Source organism: Ceratotherium simum, chromosome 32 (assembly GCF_057802395.1).
Source record: "Ceratotherium simum simum isolate JZ-2026a chromosome 32, ASM5780239v1, whole genome shotgun sequence".
Lineage (NCBI taxonomy): Eukaryota > Metazoa > Chordata > Mammalia > Perissodactyla > Rhinocerotidae > Ceratotherium > Ceratotherium simum.
Window position 1 is genome coordinate 29,460,569 of NC_141931.1, and position 14,951 is coordinate 29,475,519.

A 14,951-nucleotide genomic window follows, 5' to 3' on the forward strand; every position below is an offset into this window, starting at 1 on the left:
TAACTCTTGCCAAATTTACTTTAAGTTGTTTCCATTCATTTTCTTTCATGAACATTGTTCAGTAAGGTAATAAAATACATAAAATATTCATCAGTTTTTTATAGTGACATCACGATAGTTTCCAAAATGTTATAAAACTGAATGAAAGTTATAATAAACACTCTAAGATTCTGTTTACATACTGCAAATGATATCCAAAAACTCAATAATTAATATTACAGTAAGCACCTTGCCAGAATGTCTTATTTTGGCACCCTTTTGAGGATTGCATCCTTGTTAAGACTGGATATTCTTCTTATAAAGCAAATAAAAGAAAAATAAAAATAATTTTGCTAATGGAAAAGGAAAAAGACAAATTTTCTTTCAACTTGAAGTTTTAATTCTTTATTGAGGGTCAACTTTTTGACCCTCAAAATCCTTTCTGTAAATTGTCTGTGTGTGTACAGTGTAAGATAGTTAATGTTTCAAATGATGTATGATCAAGAAGGGGCTTCATCATGGCAAAAACAAAAAATGATACTGGTATCTGGAGGTTTCTAGTCTAACTTGTGGTCAATAATTATTCAGAAAATCTCTTCTAATAATTTACTAATGTATATGGATCCTGAATAAAACATTTCCTTGTACTGAGTAAAAAAATAATGATTTTGTTATCACTATCAAATAATTCATTGTTTACACTTTGATAAAAACCAGAGAAACAAGTTAACTGGTTCTACTTCTCTTCTCATTCCATGGGTTACTGCTATAACCTTGCTCCTCCTACAATCCATTTGATAACAGTTGGACAGCAGAGTTGGGTGTTACCCTCCTGTTATTCACATAACCTGTGAAGGCAGAAGAGTAAAACAGTCTGCTTAGTCAGAGGAGCCACAGGCAATGGATCCCAAAGGTTGGCGTGTGGAACTAAATGATGGCCACTTCATTCCCGTACTGGGATTTGGCACTGCTGCACCTGAAGAGGTAACAATAGTGGTTTTGGGGTTGAGGATTCAAAAGAAAATAGACCTAGCATCAGTGGAAGCTGACCTGGGTTGTCAAGTCATTGAGTTCCTATGTAAATCTGGGAGGCTCACTTGGTTCTTGTAACAAGGCTAGAACCATTTCTTATACAAAGAGACAAAGTAGCCAGTGTTCAGTCTGCATCCAGGTCTGAATGTGTGGTCACCTACAGATTATTCTGGGTTTTCCTCCAGTTTCCATTTATCTCTCAGGTTGGCAAAAGAAATGAAACTCAGCAGTCGAAAACACTGACTATCAGCTGCCTTGCTTTGAGGGTGATTGCAGGGGAGTGGTTTCTCTGTCTATGTCTACAATTCAAGAAATCTTTCTTCCCACCAAGAAGACATGATCCAGAGAAATATTTGTGATAAAATGTCCGGGAGAAGAGGTGAATGACAAATGATGGGAGAAAGTTGCTGTTCTGCTGTGGGCTAACCTGCTGAGTGCCAGGCAATAAATACTCCACCTGTAGTCTCCCTCAAACTTCTCCTACTGCTTGGGAATCTATCTCAAATGGAAAATATTATATAATTTATGGGAATAAGCTACAGTCTTCCAAGACATGGTTTCAATTCTTGGTTCTTATTAATGTACTTTTGATTGAAGCAAATAGGTAGAGTTGGACCTTGGACATAAGAGGTGCAAAGTGGACAAGTGATTAGACTGGAAGCCAGAATTTTACCTTCCAATTTTGTCTTTAGACTATTTAGTTGTATGACAAGTGACTAAAACTTAAACTTTGAGTTTCACTTTCTCATCTATAAGACAGAAGAAAATATTCAAAGAAACATTTTGGAGACAAATTACAGGACTTCTTTACTTTGTAGTAAACAGTGTGATGAAGGGGAGAGAAGGGTCAAGGATACCACTGAAACCTCACCTTCAGTAAACTTCTGAATGCCCGTACACCTAAGGAAAGAGCATGACCAGCAGAGGGCAGTTACACCAAGTATCTAGTTCCTTGTGATGTCATTGAAAAACGGAAACTTCTGAAATATTTAAAAAGAAATGGAATATGACTCAGACTTAAAATCTGGGAGATGCTGGTCAAAAGATGCAAACTTTCAGCTATAAAATGAAGTTCTGGAGAACTAATGTACAGCATGATGACAATAGTTAATAATAATGTACTGTATTCTTGAGATTCTCTGGGAGGGGATATCTTAAGGGTTCTCACCACACACAAAATGTTAACTATGTGATGTGATGGATATATTAATTAGGATAATTGTGGCAATCATTTCACAATGTGTAAGTGTATGAAACCATCATGTTCTACACCTTTTTTATTCTCATTCAATTTTTATTTAGCAGGTTCTGTGTGACTCTTAGAAGTGATCACCCTGTTTCTTGAGACTTAATTCCATGTACCTTTTCCCTTTGTTGATTTTGCTTAATAACCACTCACAATATAAATCATATCCATGACTACAACTATATGCTGAGTCCTGTGAGTTCTTTCAGAAAATCACTGTACGGGCCAGCCCCATGTCTTAGCGGTTAAGTGCGCACACTCTGCTACTGGGGGCCTGGGTTGGGATCCCAGGCGCGCACCAACGAACCACTTCTCTGGCCATGCTGAGGCCGCATCCCACATACAGCAACTAGAAGGATGTGCAGCTATGACATACAACTATCTACTGGGGCTTTGGGGAAAAAAAAAAAGGAGGAAGATTGGCAATAGATGTTAGCTCAGAGCCAGTCTTCCTCAGCAAAAAGAGGAGGATTAACATGGATGTTAGCTCAGGGCTAATCTTCCTCACTAAATAAATAAATAAATAAATAAATAAATAAATAAATAAATAATAAAGATGTTAAAAAAAAAAAAGAAAATCACCTTATGTATGGGTGGTTGTGGGGACCGTTGGGCTAGTAATCAACAAGTCATCACCCAGGATTTTAGGAGTTCCTGGGATGCCCAACTTTTATTACTTACCAGGAAACACCAAGACAAACTGCAATGGGCTCATCACCACACATGAAGAATTAATCTAAGACATGAGGAAATGTTGACTCTTGGGAAGGTCAAAGTTTGTGCCTTAGCTATCTCTCAGTCATGTAGATATCCAATTACTACCTTTGGTTGCTCATCTAGGTTCCTAAGAGCAAAGCTGAGGAGGTCACCAAACTAGCTATAGAAGCTGGTTTCCGCCATATTGATTCTGCTCATGCGTACAATAATGAAAATGAGGTTGGACAGGCCATCCGAAGCAAAATTGAAGATGGCACTGTGAAGAGGGAAGACATATTCTACACTTCAAAGGTGCTGTGTATGTGGTGTTTGTGTGTGCACATGTGTGAATGTGATTGTGTGGAGGTGACGAATATATTATAGGACCAATAGTTTTTTGGTGAAATGTGCTTATTTTTACACCATTTTTCACTCATATTCACATATGAAATCTAGTTTCAAAAAATGGTGATGGCTTTGTCATCTTTGCTTTGTTCAAATTTTATGATTTTAAAGCAAAGTCAATTTACTTTTTTGACGCACAGACCATATCAGTATGATTTACCATGGACTACTGAGTCAGACAGAATTGTGATCAGATCACAACTTTCCTTACCATCTGGGTGATTTACTACAATTTGTTAACATCCTGAATCTCATTTATCACCTCCATCAATAAGAGAGAGCAATATAAGAGGATTTTAGTGTATTAAACAGGATATAGCTAAAGTGCCTTGAATTATGTCCAGCCATATTAATATGTTCATAGCACTTTTTCCCTACAGTTATCTAAACAAAAGCCATACTAATAATTCCCCCATAGGATTGAATGTTTGATAAAATGAGGTGATATTTGTCAACTGCTTTGTAAACTCTATCAAACAGAATCCAGATAATGGGCATGGTTATTGTTTGATAACACGTTTTATCTCTTGGGTCATTTTCTTCTATTGTTAGTAGATGTGTTGATGATAAATCCAAACAAATAATAGAGTTTCTATGGATAAGTAAGATCAAAAGAGAACTCAAGAAAAAAGAAGTATTTTTCCTCTGTGGTCATCAGTTTGCAACTGGTAGAAAAATGTCTAATTCTGAGATGAAACAAGAAAAACAAAACTGACTGAAGTGTTAATCTAACACAACTTCCATTCTTTATCCTCTGCAGCTTTGGATGACTTTCCTTAGACCAGAGTTGGTGCGACCAGCCTTGGAAAACTCTCTGAAGAAACTTCAACTGAATTATGTTGATCTCTATATTATTCATTTTCCAATGGCTCTGAAGGTTGGCAATTTGTGTGGGCACACTTATTTTACTTCCTGTGTCAGAATGTCAATAAATTTGCCTGTATTGTTGAGTTAAGATATTTGTAAGAAGGATGTAGGGATTACTACACTAGAGAAGAATCCCCAAAATATTTATTCCTGATTAGAATTTTATGGACTCCTTTGAATCTTTAATATCCTTTCCATGCCTCCAAGAGAAATGAGTTCAATAATCTCAAATTCCCTGCCTCAAAAACTTGAGGAAATAAAAACGGGCATTTTTAACACACAATCCTGACTATGATTCCTGAGTCTCTTGGGGATTTCACAAACACAGAGTTTCATGCAGCTGTGGTGAGCAATGAAAGTGACTTACATTCATGCATCATGAGTTCATCTCCTCTCTCACCATTTCAAGTTGAAAGCAGATATGATTGTGCTCCCTCTGGGTGGGTCTAAAACTAGAAGCATCATAGGGACTTGCAAGACCTTACCTACACCATTGGCTATTTTCCCAATGGCATTTAGCCATTCAGGAATACATTGTTTGAAATTCTAGTTGTTAAGTTATAGAAAGCTATTCAATCTATCCTACGCAAAAGAGTTTATGGTCTATGTAAAAGTCAAGGCCATGGATAGACTTAAGGATTTGGAATAGCCTTCAGAAATGTCTCCTTTTCTCTATCCCCTAACTTTGCATCACTATTGGTTTGCTTTACTTTGTCACAATATTTTCCACTGGTGGCAAATACAGACTTGGGGCAGTTCAAGGGTTATGTTCATTAACACTTGAGAGCATCTCTGGATCTTCTGGCATTCATATTATTCCTGAAGAGAATTTTGAATGACCCTGTTTGGTTCATGTGCTTCCCTTTGGACCATCACATGTTCAGAGGGATAAGGAACTCTGATTGTCTAGCCTGGGTCAAGAGTGCAAGAGTTATTCTGGAAATAAGGTCATGTAACTTACTGTCATTCCCAGGGTAAGGGAGGCCTTTTGCAAGAGTAAAGTATAGGGGGCAGACAAAGATAATGTAAGTCACTATGAGTTCCCATTAAGGCCTAGGAAAATGGTATTTATTCAAACACATGATAGTGTAAGAGATTAGAGGAAGCCTGTCTCCTAAAGACATTCCTTACAACTCCATATGCAAGTTATTTTGCAACTATTAGTATCTAGAATATTGTACTACCTACCTCATGGAGGTTTAGTGTGCTGGCCCTAGATGTACCTGGCAGCCCAGTAAGTGTGGAAAAATTATTTTGTGATATCACTAAAATGACTGCTTCTCTTTAGCCAGGGGAAGAACTTTTTCCAACAGATGAACATGGAAAAGCAATATTTGACACAGTGGATCTCTGTGCCACGTGGGAGGTGAGTGCTTGGAGGAGAGAGCACAGAGAAGGAAGCTAGGAGAGGGGAAATCCGGTTTCTTTCTTCCCTGGTGAGAATAGGCTATAAACCATCACAATCAGCAATTCATAAGCTTTAAAAGAAATGGTATGCTGCAGTGGTGTGCACGAAATCGTTATTGAAATATTTATAGAGAGGATGGAGCAGAAGAATTTGGGACAATGAAGATTGACATCTCTTTCCTTCAGTGTATAATAGTCTCACATTTTTCTAAGGAGAGGACAGTAATTCTTATTCTTGCTGTCACCTCATTCCTCCTTATTTAATTTACTATTTTTCCTATTCTTGGCAATTATGCCAATTGGCTTCACTGCCATTTCTTGGGAGTTGTTCCTTTTAACAGTTTTTTCTTGCATTAATTCTTGATCTATAGCCAATTGCACAAATGATTCTTCACCACCCCTTCCTCCCCAGGCCTTGGAGAAATGTAAAGACGCGGGATTGACCAAGTCCATCGGGGTGTCCAACTTTAACCGCAGGCAGCTGGAGAAGATCCTGAACAAGCCAGGGCTCAAGTACAAGCCCGTCTGCAACCAGGTGAGCCTCCTTGGCCCCCTCTCCTTTCTGTTATCCATCTCCTTCTTGCACTACTGCCAGATGTCTATTTGGCCTCACCTCCTATTCATCCCACCTTTATGGAACAGAATGTTCTGGAGAGCAGAGTTTCTGTCTACAAGGATGTGAATAGAATCCATAATTGTGTCTCTATTTTGTAAAGTCTTAGTGAAAAAAGTGGCAAGACCTTAATGCTAAATTGTGATTAAAAATTTACAGAAGGTAAAGGAGGTGACAGAGGCCTGGAATTATTACCAGACCTTAGAGGGAAGGTGATGTTTCCCTGAGCTGTAAAGGATGTCCAGAGATGGGATGGGTGAAAGTGATTTGGAGGGAACTGTCTACAGGAAGGAAGGTCACGAAAACATAGAATGGGCAGTAAATAAGGAAAGAGTGAAAATAAGATGAGGTAGGTGTTAGGGGTTTGTGTGGGGTTTGGATGGCTGAATCCTTCATCTTGGTGTCTCTGATTTCAGGGGTCTTTGAACAGGAAGCATAGATATAAGAAAAATTAACCAGAGACTATGAAAATCATCCAGGCTAGAGGGATGAAGTTACTGGTTTATGGTGAATCTAATGGTGGATAAAATCAACACTCAGGAACAATTACCAGGAACATAAAGCCAACCTTGTGATTTACTCAATCTTAGTCTGGTTCTCCTCATCTATTCCTACCCTTAAATTAATGGTACAGACACATTATTCTGTGTCTGGCTCTGTGATCTTACTTTTTTTAGTCTATTTTTATTTTATTGTGGTAAGAACTCTTAATGTGAGATCTACCTACTTAACAATTTTTTAAGTATATGATACAATACAATAAAATGTAGTTAACTGTCGGGACAATGTTGTACAGAAGGTCTTTAGAACTCATTCATCTTGCATAATTGAGACTTCATGCCCACAATTAGCAGCTCCCGATTTCTCCCTCCTCCCAGCCCCTGGAAATCACAATTCTGCTCTCTGATTCTGTGAGTTGGACTATTTTAGGTTTCTCATATAACTGGCATCATGTAGTACTTGTCCTTCTGTGACTGTCTTATGTACCATTATGTCCTTAAGGTGCAACTTAGAGCCAAGGAGGAAAAGTCTATGACTAGCAAATGTAGATTATAAAATTCAAGAATTTGACATACACTGATATAGCCTCATAATTTTGAATTATAAAAATTAAAAATTTCATATGATTCTAGCATTAGTTTTACTCTCAATTTTTGGGAAATTTTCAGATATTCAAAAAAGTTAAGAGTATGGTAAAGGATATCCGTATTTTCCTGCCTCTGTCAGAAATATTTCACATTTTGCCACGTTGCCACAGATATATACAGATATATAGATATAGACATATAGATATAGATATATCTGTGTACGTATATGTAATATTTTGTAGACCTTCTTCCAAGTAAGCTATAGACATGACAATTCACTCCTACAGACCCCAGAAAGTGTATGATCCTGTATCCAATCCATATTCAAACATTCCCATGATTCTCCCAATGTCTTTTGTAGATCTTCTTTTCTAAACAGGAGCCAAGTGTGGTCCACTGTTACTTTGACTCATGTTTCTTAAGCTCTCGTAACTTAGAATGGTCACAAAACCTTTTTTGTTCCGTGATATCCAGACAGATTTTCATCGAATATTCTGGATTTATCTCATCATTATCTTGTGTTACTACTTAACTTGTTTCTCTATTCCTAGTTTCTGTGAATTAAAAGTTAGATGTAAATGCCTTATTACATTAAGGTTAAATATTTTTGGCAAGAAAATGTCCTTTGCATGTTGTGTCCCTCAAATCACACTCCAGTAGGAAGCCGGTCATGACAAGTTGTCCCACTATGAAAAATGTTAGTTTTGTTCTCTTGGTGAAGCTAGTGGTAGCCAGGTCTTTTCTTTGTAAATGTATATTTTCCCCTTTGAAATTACCTAGCAATCTGTTGGGTGATGATTGTCATTAGGCCAAGTCATATGGCCCCCAAATTTTCACATAATCATTGAGTATCTATCAACGATTTTACCCTGAATTAGTTATTTCATTGGGAGTTGTAAACAAGTATTTTCAATTTTAAACACTCTATTTAATTTTCTTACCTGACAATTTATTGTAAAAAACAAATCCCCTCATCAAGTCAGGATAAAATACAATTACTCCTATAAGGCAGAGCAAAAGCTTAATTCCTTCCATTTAATTATCAGTGTTCCCAGAAAGCAGTTATTGTAATACTCACCAACAGTGGGAAGAAAGGTTTTGTTCTCTCTCTCTCATCACTATGGACTCGTGGATTTTTATTGACTCTGTGTGTTATAATTGCTTTTAGTTCTTATTCCCTTTGACGCTCAAATGTACCCAATGTCACCAGTGGGATCCTCATCACACTGGTTCCTGTGTCCTTTAGACGTCCCTTCATGAGTCTTTGAGGAGTTTCTTGCTTTCTGGCACAATCTGATGTCCGAGGCTCGAACAGGTCTTCTCTTGTCCCAGATCTGGGATTACCCATGTCTTCTTGTAGTGTACAATGGTGTTGAGTAACCACGATCTGCTCCATACAGTCCCCTGTTCTCAAAAATGTTCTTTTCTTTTTTTTTTTTTTTTTTACCCTTTCAGGAAACAGAGGTATAATATTTATTTTTTTTAAATATCATTTCTTGGGCCTGCCCCCTGGCTTAGCTGATAAGTGCACACGCTCCGCTACTGGTGGCCAGGGTTCGGATCCTGGGCGCGCACCGAAGCACCGCTTCTCTGGCCATGCTGAGGCTGCGTCCCACATACAGCAACTAGAAGGATGTGCAACTACGACGTACAACTATCTACTGGGGCTTTGGGGAAAAAAAAGGAGGAGGATTGGCAACAGATGTTAGCTCAGAACTGGTCTTCTTCAGCAGAAAAAAAAGAGGAGGATTAGCATGGATGTTAGCTCAGGGCTGATCTTCCTCACACACAAAAAAATAAATTAATTAAATAAATAAAAAAAATCATTACTTGATGTTGATATTTCCAATTTAAATTTGATATTACATAGTTTTTTATTCAGATTTTTTTTCCTTTTAACCTTTCTCTTTCATATTAATATTGTCATTTCATATAATCTGACACTCTTCTCTCTTGGCATTCTACAGGTGGAATGTCACCCTCATCTCAACCAGAGCAAACTGCTGGATTTCTGCAAGTCAAAAGATATTGTCCTAGTTGCCTATAGTGCTTTAGGAGGCCAACGCATGAAAAGATGGTAATTAAGACAACGAGGAGTTTACCTAAAACACCATTTTTGATGAAATATTTCTAATCATACCATACTCACTTTTCTGTAATTAACTCTCAACTGGTTTGGGGGAGAGAGGGGAAGGACAAAGAAATCCTTCTCATTTATCATCCTATTATCCAGCCAATCCTTTTACATTATATGTGTCTGGTTGTAGATTAATGAATAACAAATGTCTTCATTAAGATCTATATATAATCCAAAAACTGAGACAAAAGACACAAGCTTAAGTCATTATTTATCTTTAACTTATTAATACCTTTCTAGTAATACCCTCTCTAAGCCTCACTTATCTTATATCTTAAATTGGGATAATAACAAATAACTCCCAGGTTTATCATGATAAAAAAATTACAATCTGAATCATTTTTGTAAACTTCTATAGAAACATTGCACACTATAATTAATGATCAAATGAATCGTTCTCATTTTTGGACTACTCAATTGTTATCAATATCTTAGAAAAGTTAAAAAATATCCCAGTCCATTCCTTCTCTTTCTCCTTTCATGCTCTTTTCCTTTCTTTGGGGCTATGATCAGAGAAGAAAAACAGAATGTTTTTACACTGAGAAGTAGAAGAGAAAAAAATCCATGAGTTTAGAAGCATTGGTCCGAACTCAAGCATGCATCAAAATGACCTGGAAGGCTTTATAAACACAGGTATTGCTAGGTGCCACACCTGAGTTTATGAATCAGGTGGTCCTGGGTGAAGCCATGGCATTTGTCTTCCTAACAGGATCCCAGATGATAGCGATGCTCCTTGTCTAGGGACCACCTTTTGAGAAGCACTGGTCTAGAGTGCACCTGCCAGGTCTGTTTGGGAAGTCTGCTAATGAACTGAATACAGAGTCTCAGGTCTTCAGCATTTCTGCATTTTCTTCCAGGCTAGCCCCGAATGCCCCGGTTCTCTTGGAAGATCCAGTTCTTTGTGCCATGGCAAAAAAATACCAGCGAACTCCAGCACTGATTGCCCTTCGCTACCAGCTACAGCGTGGAGTTGTGGTCCTGGCCAAGAGTTACAATGAGAAGCGGATCAAAGAGAACATGCAGGTGATGAGTGAGGCTGTGGGCACGGGGCTTGTAAACAATATCCTTCACATGTGTTCTTCTTTGTAAGGCTCTCAAGAAGTCTTTGGGCCCAGAGGAGTTACTTGTTATTTCCCATGCATGTGTGCCTTATGTGTATTCCCACCGGTTTTCTCTTACTGTGGCAACAGGAGAGGCAGCATGGCTGGATGGAATTACAATTGGACAAAAAACAGAGATTTTAGTTCCAGCATTAAGTTTTCAAGTACTCTGTAGCTCTGTGCATGTCAATCTCATTTTCTTCCTTCTAAAATGAGGGAACTGGATTATGTGATTTTTTTTTTAGTCCATTTGGGCTGCTATAACAAAATATCACAGACTGGGTGGCTTATGTCCAACAGAAATTTATTTCTCACAGTTCTAGAGGCTGGAAGTCTGAGGTCAGGATGCCAGTGTGGTAAGGTGAGAACCCTCTTCTGGATCTCACACTTCTTGTTATATGTTAACAAGGTAGAAGGGACAAGGGAGCTCTTTCAGGTCGCTTTCATGAGGGCATTGATCTCACTCAAGAGGGATCCACTGTCATGATCTATTCACCACTCAAGAGCCCCACTGTCTAATACCATCACAGTGAGGGTTAGATTTCCAACTTATGAATTTTAGGGGCATGCAAACATTCAGAGATTAGCAGTGATCTTCTATCTCCAAATCACTGTGGTTTTAGTTTGCATTTCCTTGAAGACTAATGTAGTTTCATTTTCTTCTACTTATTGTCCTTGAGTTTTCACTTTTATGAAGTGTCTGTCAAAATCTTTGTCCATTTTTATTAAGTTGTCTTTTGGTTTACGTGTAGAGAGATCATTATTATACCATTAGCCCCAGCTGTATAACAAACTATCCCCAGTTTAAAGGAGTAGTACTTGAGGTTATAGATTTATTTGGCTTAACATGTTAGCCATTACTGACACTCTTTTTGATGGTTAAAGCGTCCCACATTTAGACAGTGATGTGCTCTTCAAGTCAGTTACTGTGTCTTTTGAACATACATCATTAGTATTTGGACAATTGTTGGTTTAAATTATCCTGAAAAAAATTTTTTTCACATTCTAACTGTTCATTTTTGGGATGTAGAAATCCACCTGTACTCCTAAATTACTAAATTTTGTTGTGTATTTTTATAATTTATCTCTAGGTTCCTCTGGATCTTCTAAGTACATGGCCGTCCTCTTTGAATAACGTCAGCTTTATTCCCTCAGCTCTTTTAAAGATCTCCTTTTGTCTGTAGTCTTATGCAGTTTCAATATATTATATCTAGGGATGAATTTCTATTTAATTTTTGCCTGATATTTATTACAGCTTGAATATTTTGCTTGATGTCTTTAAAAACTTTAGGAAACATCGAAGATATTTTGGTATTGTCTCTCCACCATTCAGTCTGATTTGCTTTGATTTTCCAGATTGGCAATCATGCAATTTAAAACTCAAAAAATTCTTTCTATTTGTGTGATAGGTTTTTGAATTCCAGTTGACTTCAGAGGACATGGAAGTCCTAGATGGCCTAAACCGAAATCTCCGATATCTTCCTTTTCAAATGTAAGTGACTTTGGTAAATATGTTTGCCCTCAATTCCTTTTCTGGTAATGAGTGTATGATGATGGTTAAAATTTACCTCAATACCAGGAAGACAGAGTCCAGTTTGAGTCAGAGATGAGACAGGAGCTTTCTGGAATCTCACTCCAGACTCACTCCAGAGCTTTGTTCATTGACACAACATCTTGATGAGTGGATCGGGGTCAGCTTGGACTTACACACATACATCCTGCACTCATCACGCCATGTCACTTTCCGAGAACCTTGATATCATTGCTGAATCTATAGCTTCCACGTAAGCCTCCAATTTCTACAACAATCCAGTGGACATTCACTGTGGATATCACCAGTGTATCCTAATTCAATGATTCCAAAACTGTTTTTATCTTCTTCTTCTCCCTACTTCTCATTTTTTATCAGATTAAAGGATTCCCCATCAAGCTTGTGGTCCACACCAGCAATCCCATCAACCTCAGATGGAATATGCATGAGATCCTGCCGATTTTATGTCTTTCATAAGTTCCCAAATCTCTCCCTTCCTTTTCATTGCATGTTTTTTCACAACCCAAATACTGCATTTCCCTCCAGAAAGGCTGGCCTTTCAGGATCAATAGGAACTCTTGGTTTAGATTTTCCGAAATATCGAGAACTCAGTGCAAAGGACAAAGTGTTCAAGAAGAGAGACGTAAATCAAAGGAAGAGTGTGGAAGAAAAAATATCATTGTTGGAGAGAATTTATAGCCACCAAAAGATCTTTACTATTCCTTCATGCTCTAAAGTTCTGGAATTTTGAGAAAAAAACTTCACTATACATGAGAGAAAGGGAGCAATTCACATTCCTCGTGCCTGGGAGAATTTTAATTCATAGTAGTGATAAATGTGAAAGTATGGAATGGGATAGCATAATGTCAAGTTGTGAATACTCAAATGTTGATAGATACATTATTCTCCTTGATAATATATTTATTAATATAGAGACAAGTGGAGAGTAAGGTAGGGAAATAATGCAGAGAGAAAGTGAGAGGGGTAATCAATCAGTAATTCTTATAGTTAATGATATATTTCAACAATAAGAAATAATTTTTCTATCACTTTCTATTTTGGGTTAATACTGAACAGAGATCTCCTTACTATAAAATAAGCTCCTTGTGGATGGGACCCAATTTTTACATGCCATTCTTACCATTTATGAATCTAACTAGAATTGCTGTACGTGGTGGGCAGTTCATAAACAATAAATTTAAAAAATGGAAGTGAAATTACATTCAGTAACCTGTATCACCTAAACTATTGATTAGTGCTGAGCATGTAGCTAGACTTGTCCTGTTCAAAACAAGGCAGAATCAATCTCTTCTTCCACTGAGGATTTGAGATGAGAAATGACAGTCTACGTTGATACTTTATTTACAGATGTAGCTAGGGAGAGGAATATATTTGAATATTTGACTCTGTGTTCTGTGTATTAAATTCTGGGCAGAGAATACAATTTCAATAATTTAATTATTGTTACTATTTTTTGACTGTTATAAAGTCATGTTTGTGAAAGAAAGAAAGGCAGACTTCACAGCTAGTCAGGAAATAAAATGTTTAGCTTTATGTTAATGACAGCTCCGTAGAAATCACTTCTCTATCACCATAGAAACAGTCATTGAACCCATATATGCATTGTTCTTTCCCATTTTAGTGGTGCTGACCACCCTGAGTATCCATTTTCTGATGAATACTGACATGGAGACCTTTGTCCTACTTCCACCAGAAGCCCTGCATGTGGATAGCAAAGCGGGAAACGTCTCACATGTTGGGGATCGGACACAACAGTGTAGGTACTATCCATACTGCTTAGCAACTCATAGCCAGCTAGACTGAAGTCCATAAGTCTGGAGAGAAAGACACTCTATTTTTGTCACTGTCTGTAAAAATTAAAGATTTTTTTCCCTAAAGACTTGCCTAGTCCTGTCTCTGTTTTGTATATTTTCTTTCCTTCTGACTCCTTAGAACCAAAAACTGATTTTCCTAGATTTAGGCGGGGAGGGAGATGGGATGTGATAACAGAAATTTTACAGACATTTCTGGAGTAATGCGTAGAGTTGTCAACCTCTAAGAATGTAGTAGGTAGCCGGTATTTATCAGTCAGTGTTCCTTTAGCCCTTCGAGGAATAGGAGGACACACTGCATGTGGACTGCAAGGTGAGGCACATATTGCAAGGATGACTAGCAATGCGTAGGCTCACTTACAGCAGCTCAGGGGATCAGAGATCCAGGAAATCCCAGAATGAGGTTTCCCTCTGGCAGAGCTGGCCCTGGAGGTGGGAGCAGAACTAGCCTGGAAGGATGATTAGAATTCAGACATACAGAAGGTTTAGCAGGAGAGAGTGGAGCACATATCTTTTGGGCAACTTTGGAAAATGACTCTTCGCTACGTCTATCTGCAGATAAAAAGAAACTTTCCACAGTATTTTACCAAAGACCCAGAGCTGAGAGTCAGGACTAGACTGCCACGTGTGCCCAGGTAACAGTAATGAGCTTGCTGGCTTGTAGTTGGGCAGGAATTCAGAGAAACAACTGACTGATCAAATTACCCTAAACATTAACTCCATGTTTATCAAATTTTCTCAAGTCCAAAAAAATATTAATTTGATATACTTGATCCTTTTTAACGTTTCAAACACAAATCAAGTCACACTTACAAATATAAAACACAAAACACTCCTAAGCCATTACTTATTTTCTGTAAAGCCAGCATAATATGGAGAATACATTTAGTAATTCCAATTCTCTTAAATTTTCAAGCACCATTTAAAAATATATGGATTCAAAATAGCACAATGCTTACAACATTTGTTAACATTTATGAACATCTTTTATAAAAAACATACACTTGTTTGCTATAAT

The 14,951-nt window shown here is 37.6% G+C and overlaps 1 protein-coding gene across 1 annotated transcript; it reads left to right on the top strand.

Moving 5' to 3' along the window:
* The first annotated feature begins 879 nt into the window (after window positions 1–879).
* On the top strand, window positions 880–13,786 carry LOC101387711 (aldo-keto reductase family 1 member C23-like protein). Its single transcript, XM_004425413.3, has 9 exons — window positions 880–963; window positions 3,098–3,265; window positions 4,119–4,235; window positions 5,514–5,591; window positions 6,045–6,167; window positions 9,301–9,410; window positions 10,328–10,493; window positions 11,980–12,062; window positions 13,744–13,786. The coding sequence occupies exons 1-9, from the start codon at window positions 880–882 to the stop codon at window positions 13,784–13,786; spliced, it is 972 nt and encodes a 323-aa protein (XP_004425470.1).
* Window positions 13,787–14,951: the final 1,165 nt, after the last annotated feature.

What these genes read in the sequence shown, in the direction of transcription:
- LOC101387711 (XM_004425413.3), top strand. Translation starts at nt 880, where the DNA reads ATGGATCCCAAAGGTTGGCGTGTGGAACTAAATGATGGCCACTTCATT. An exon ending in ATTTTCCAATGGCTCTGAAG is followed by an intron (nt 4,236 to 5,513) that starts GTTGGCAATTTG and finishes GCTTCTCTTTAG; the next exon opens with CCAGGGGAAGAACTTTTTCC. An exon ending in GGCCAACGCATGAAAAGATG is followed by an intron (nt 9,411 to 10,327) that starts GTAATTAAGACA and finishes ATTTTCTTCCAG; the next exon opens with GCTAGCCCCGAATGCCCCGG.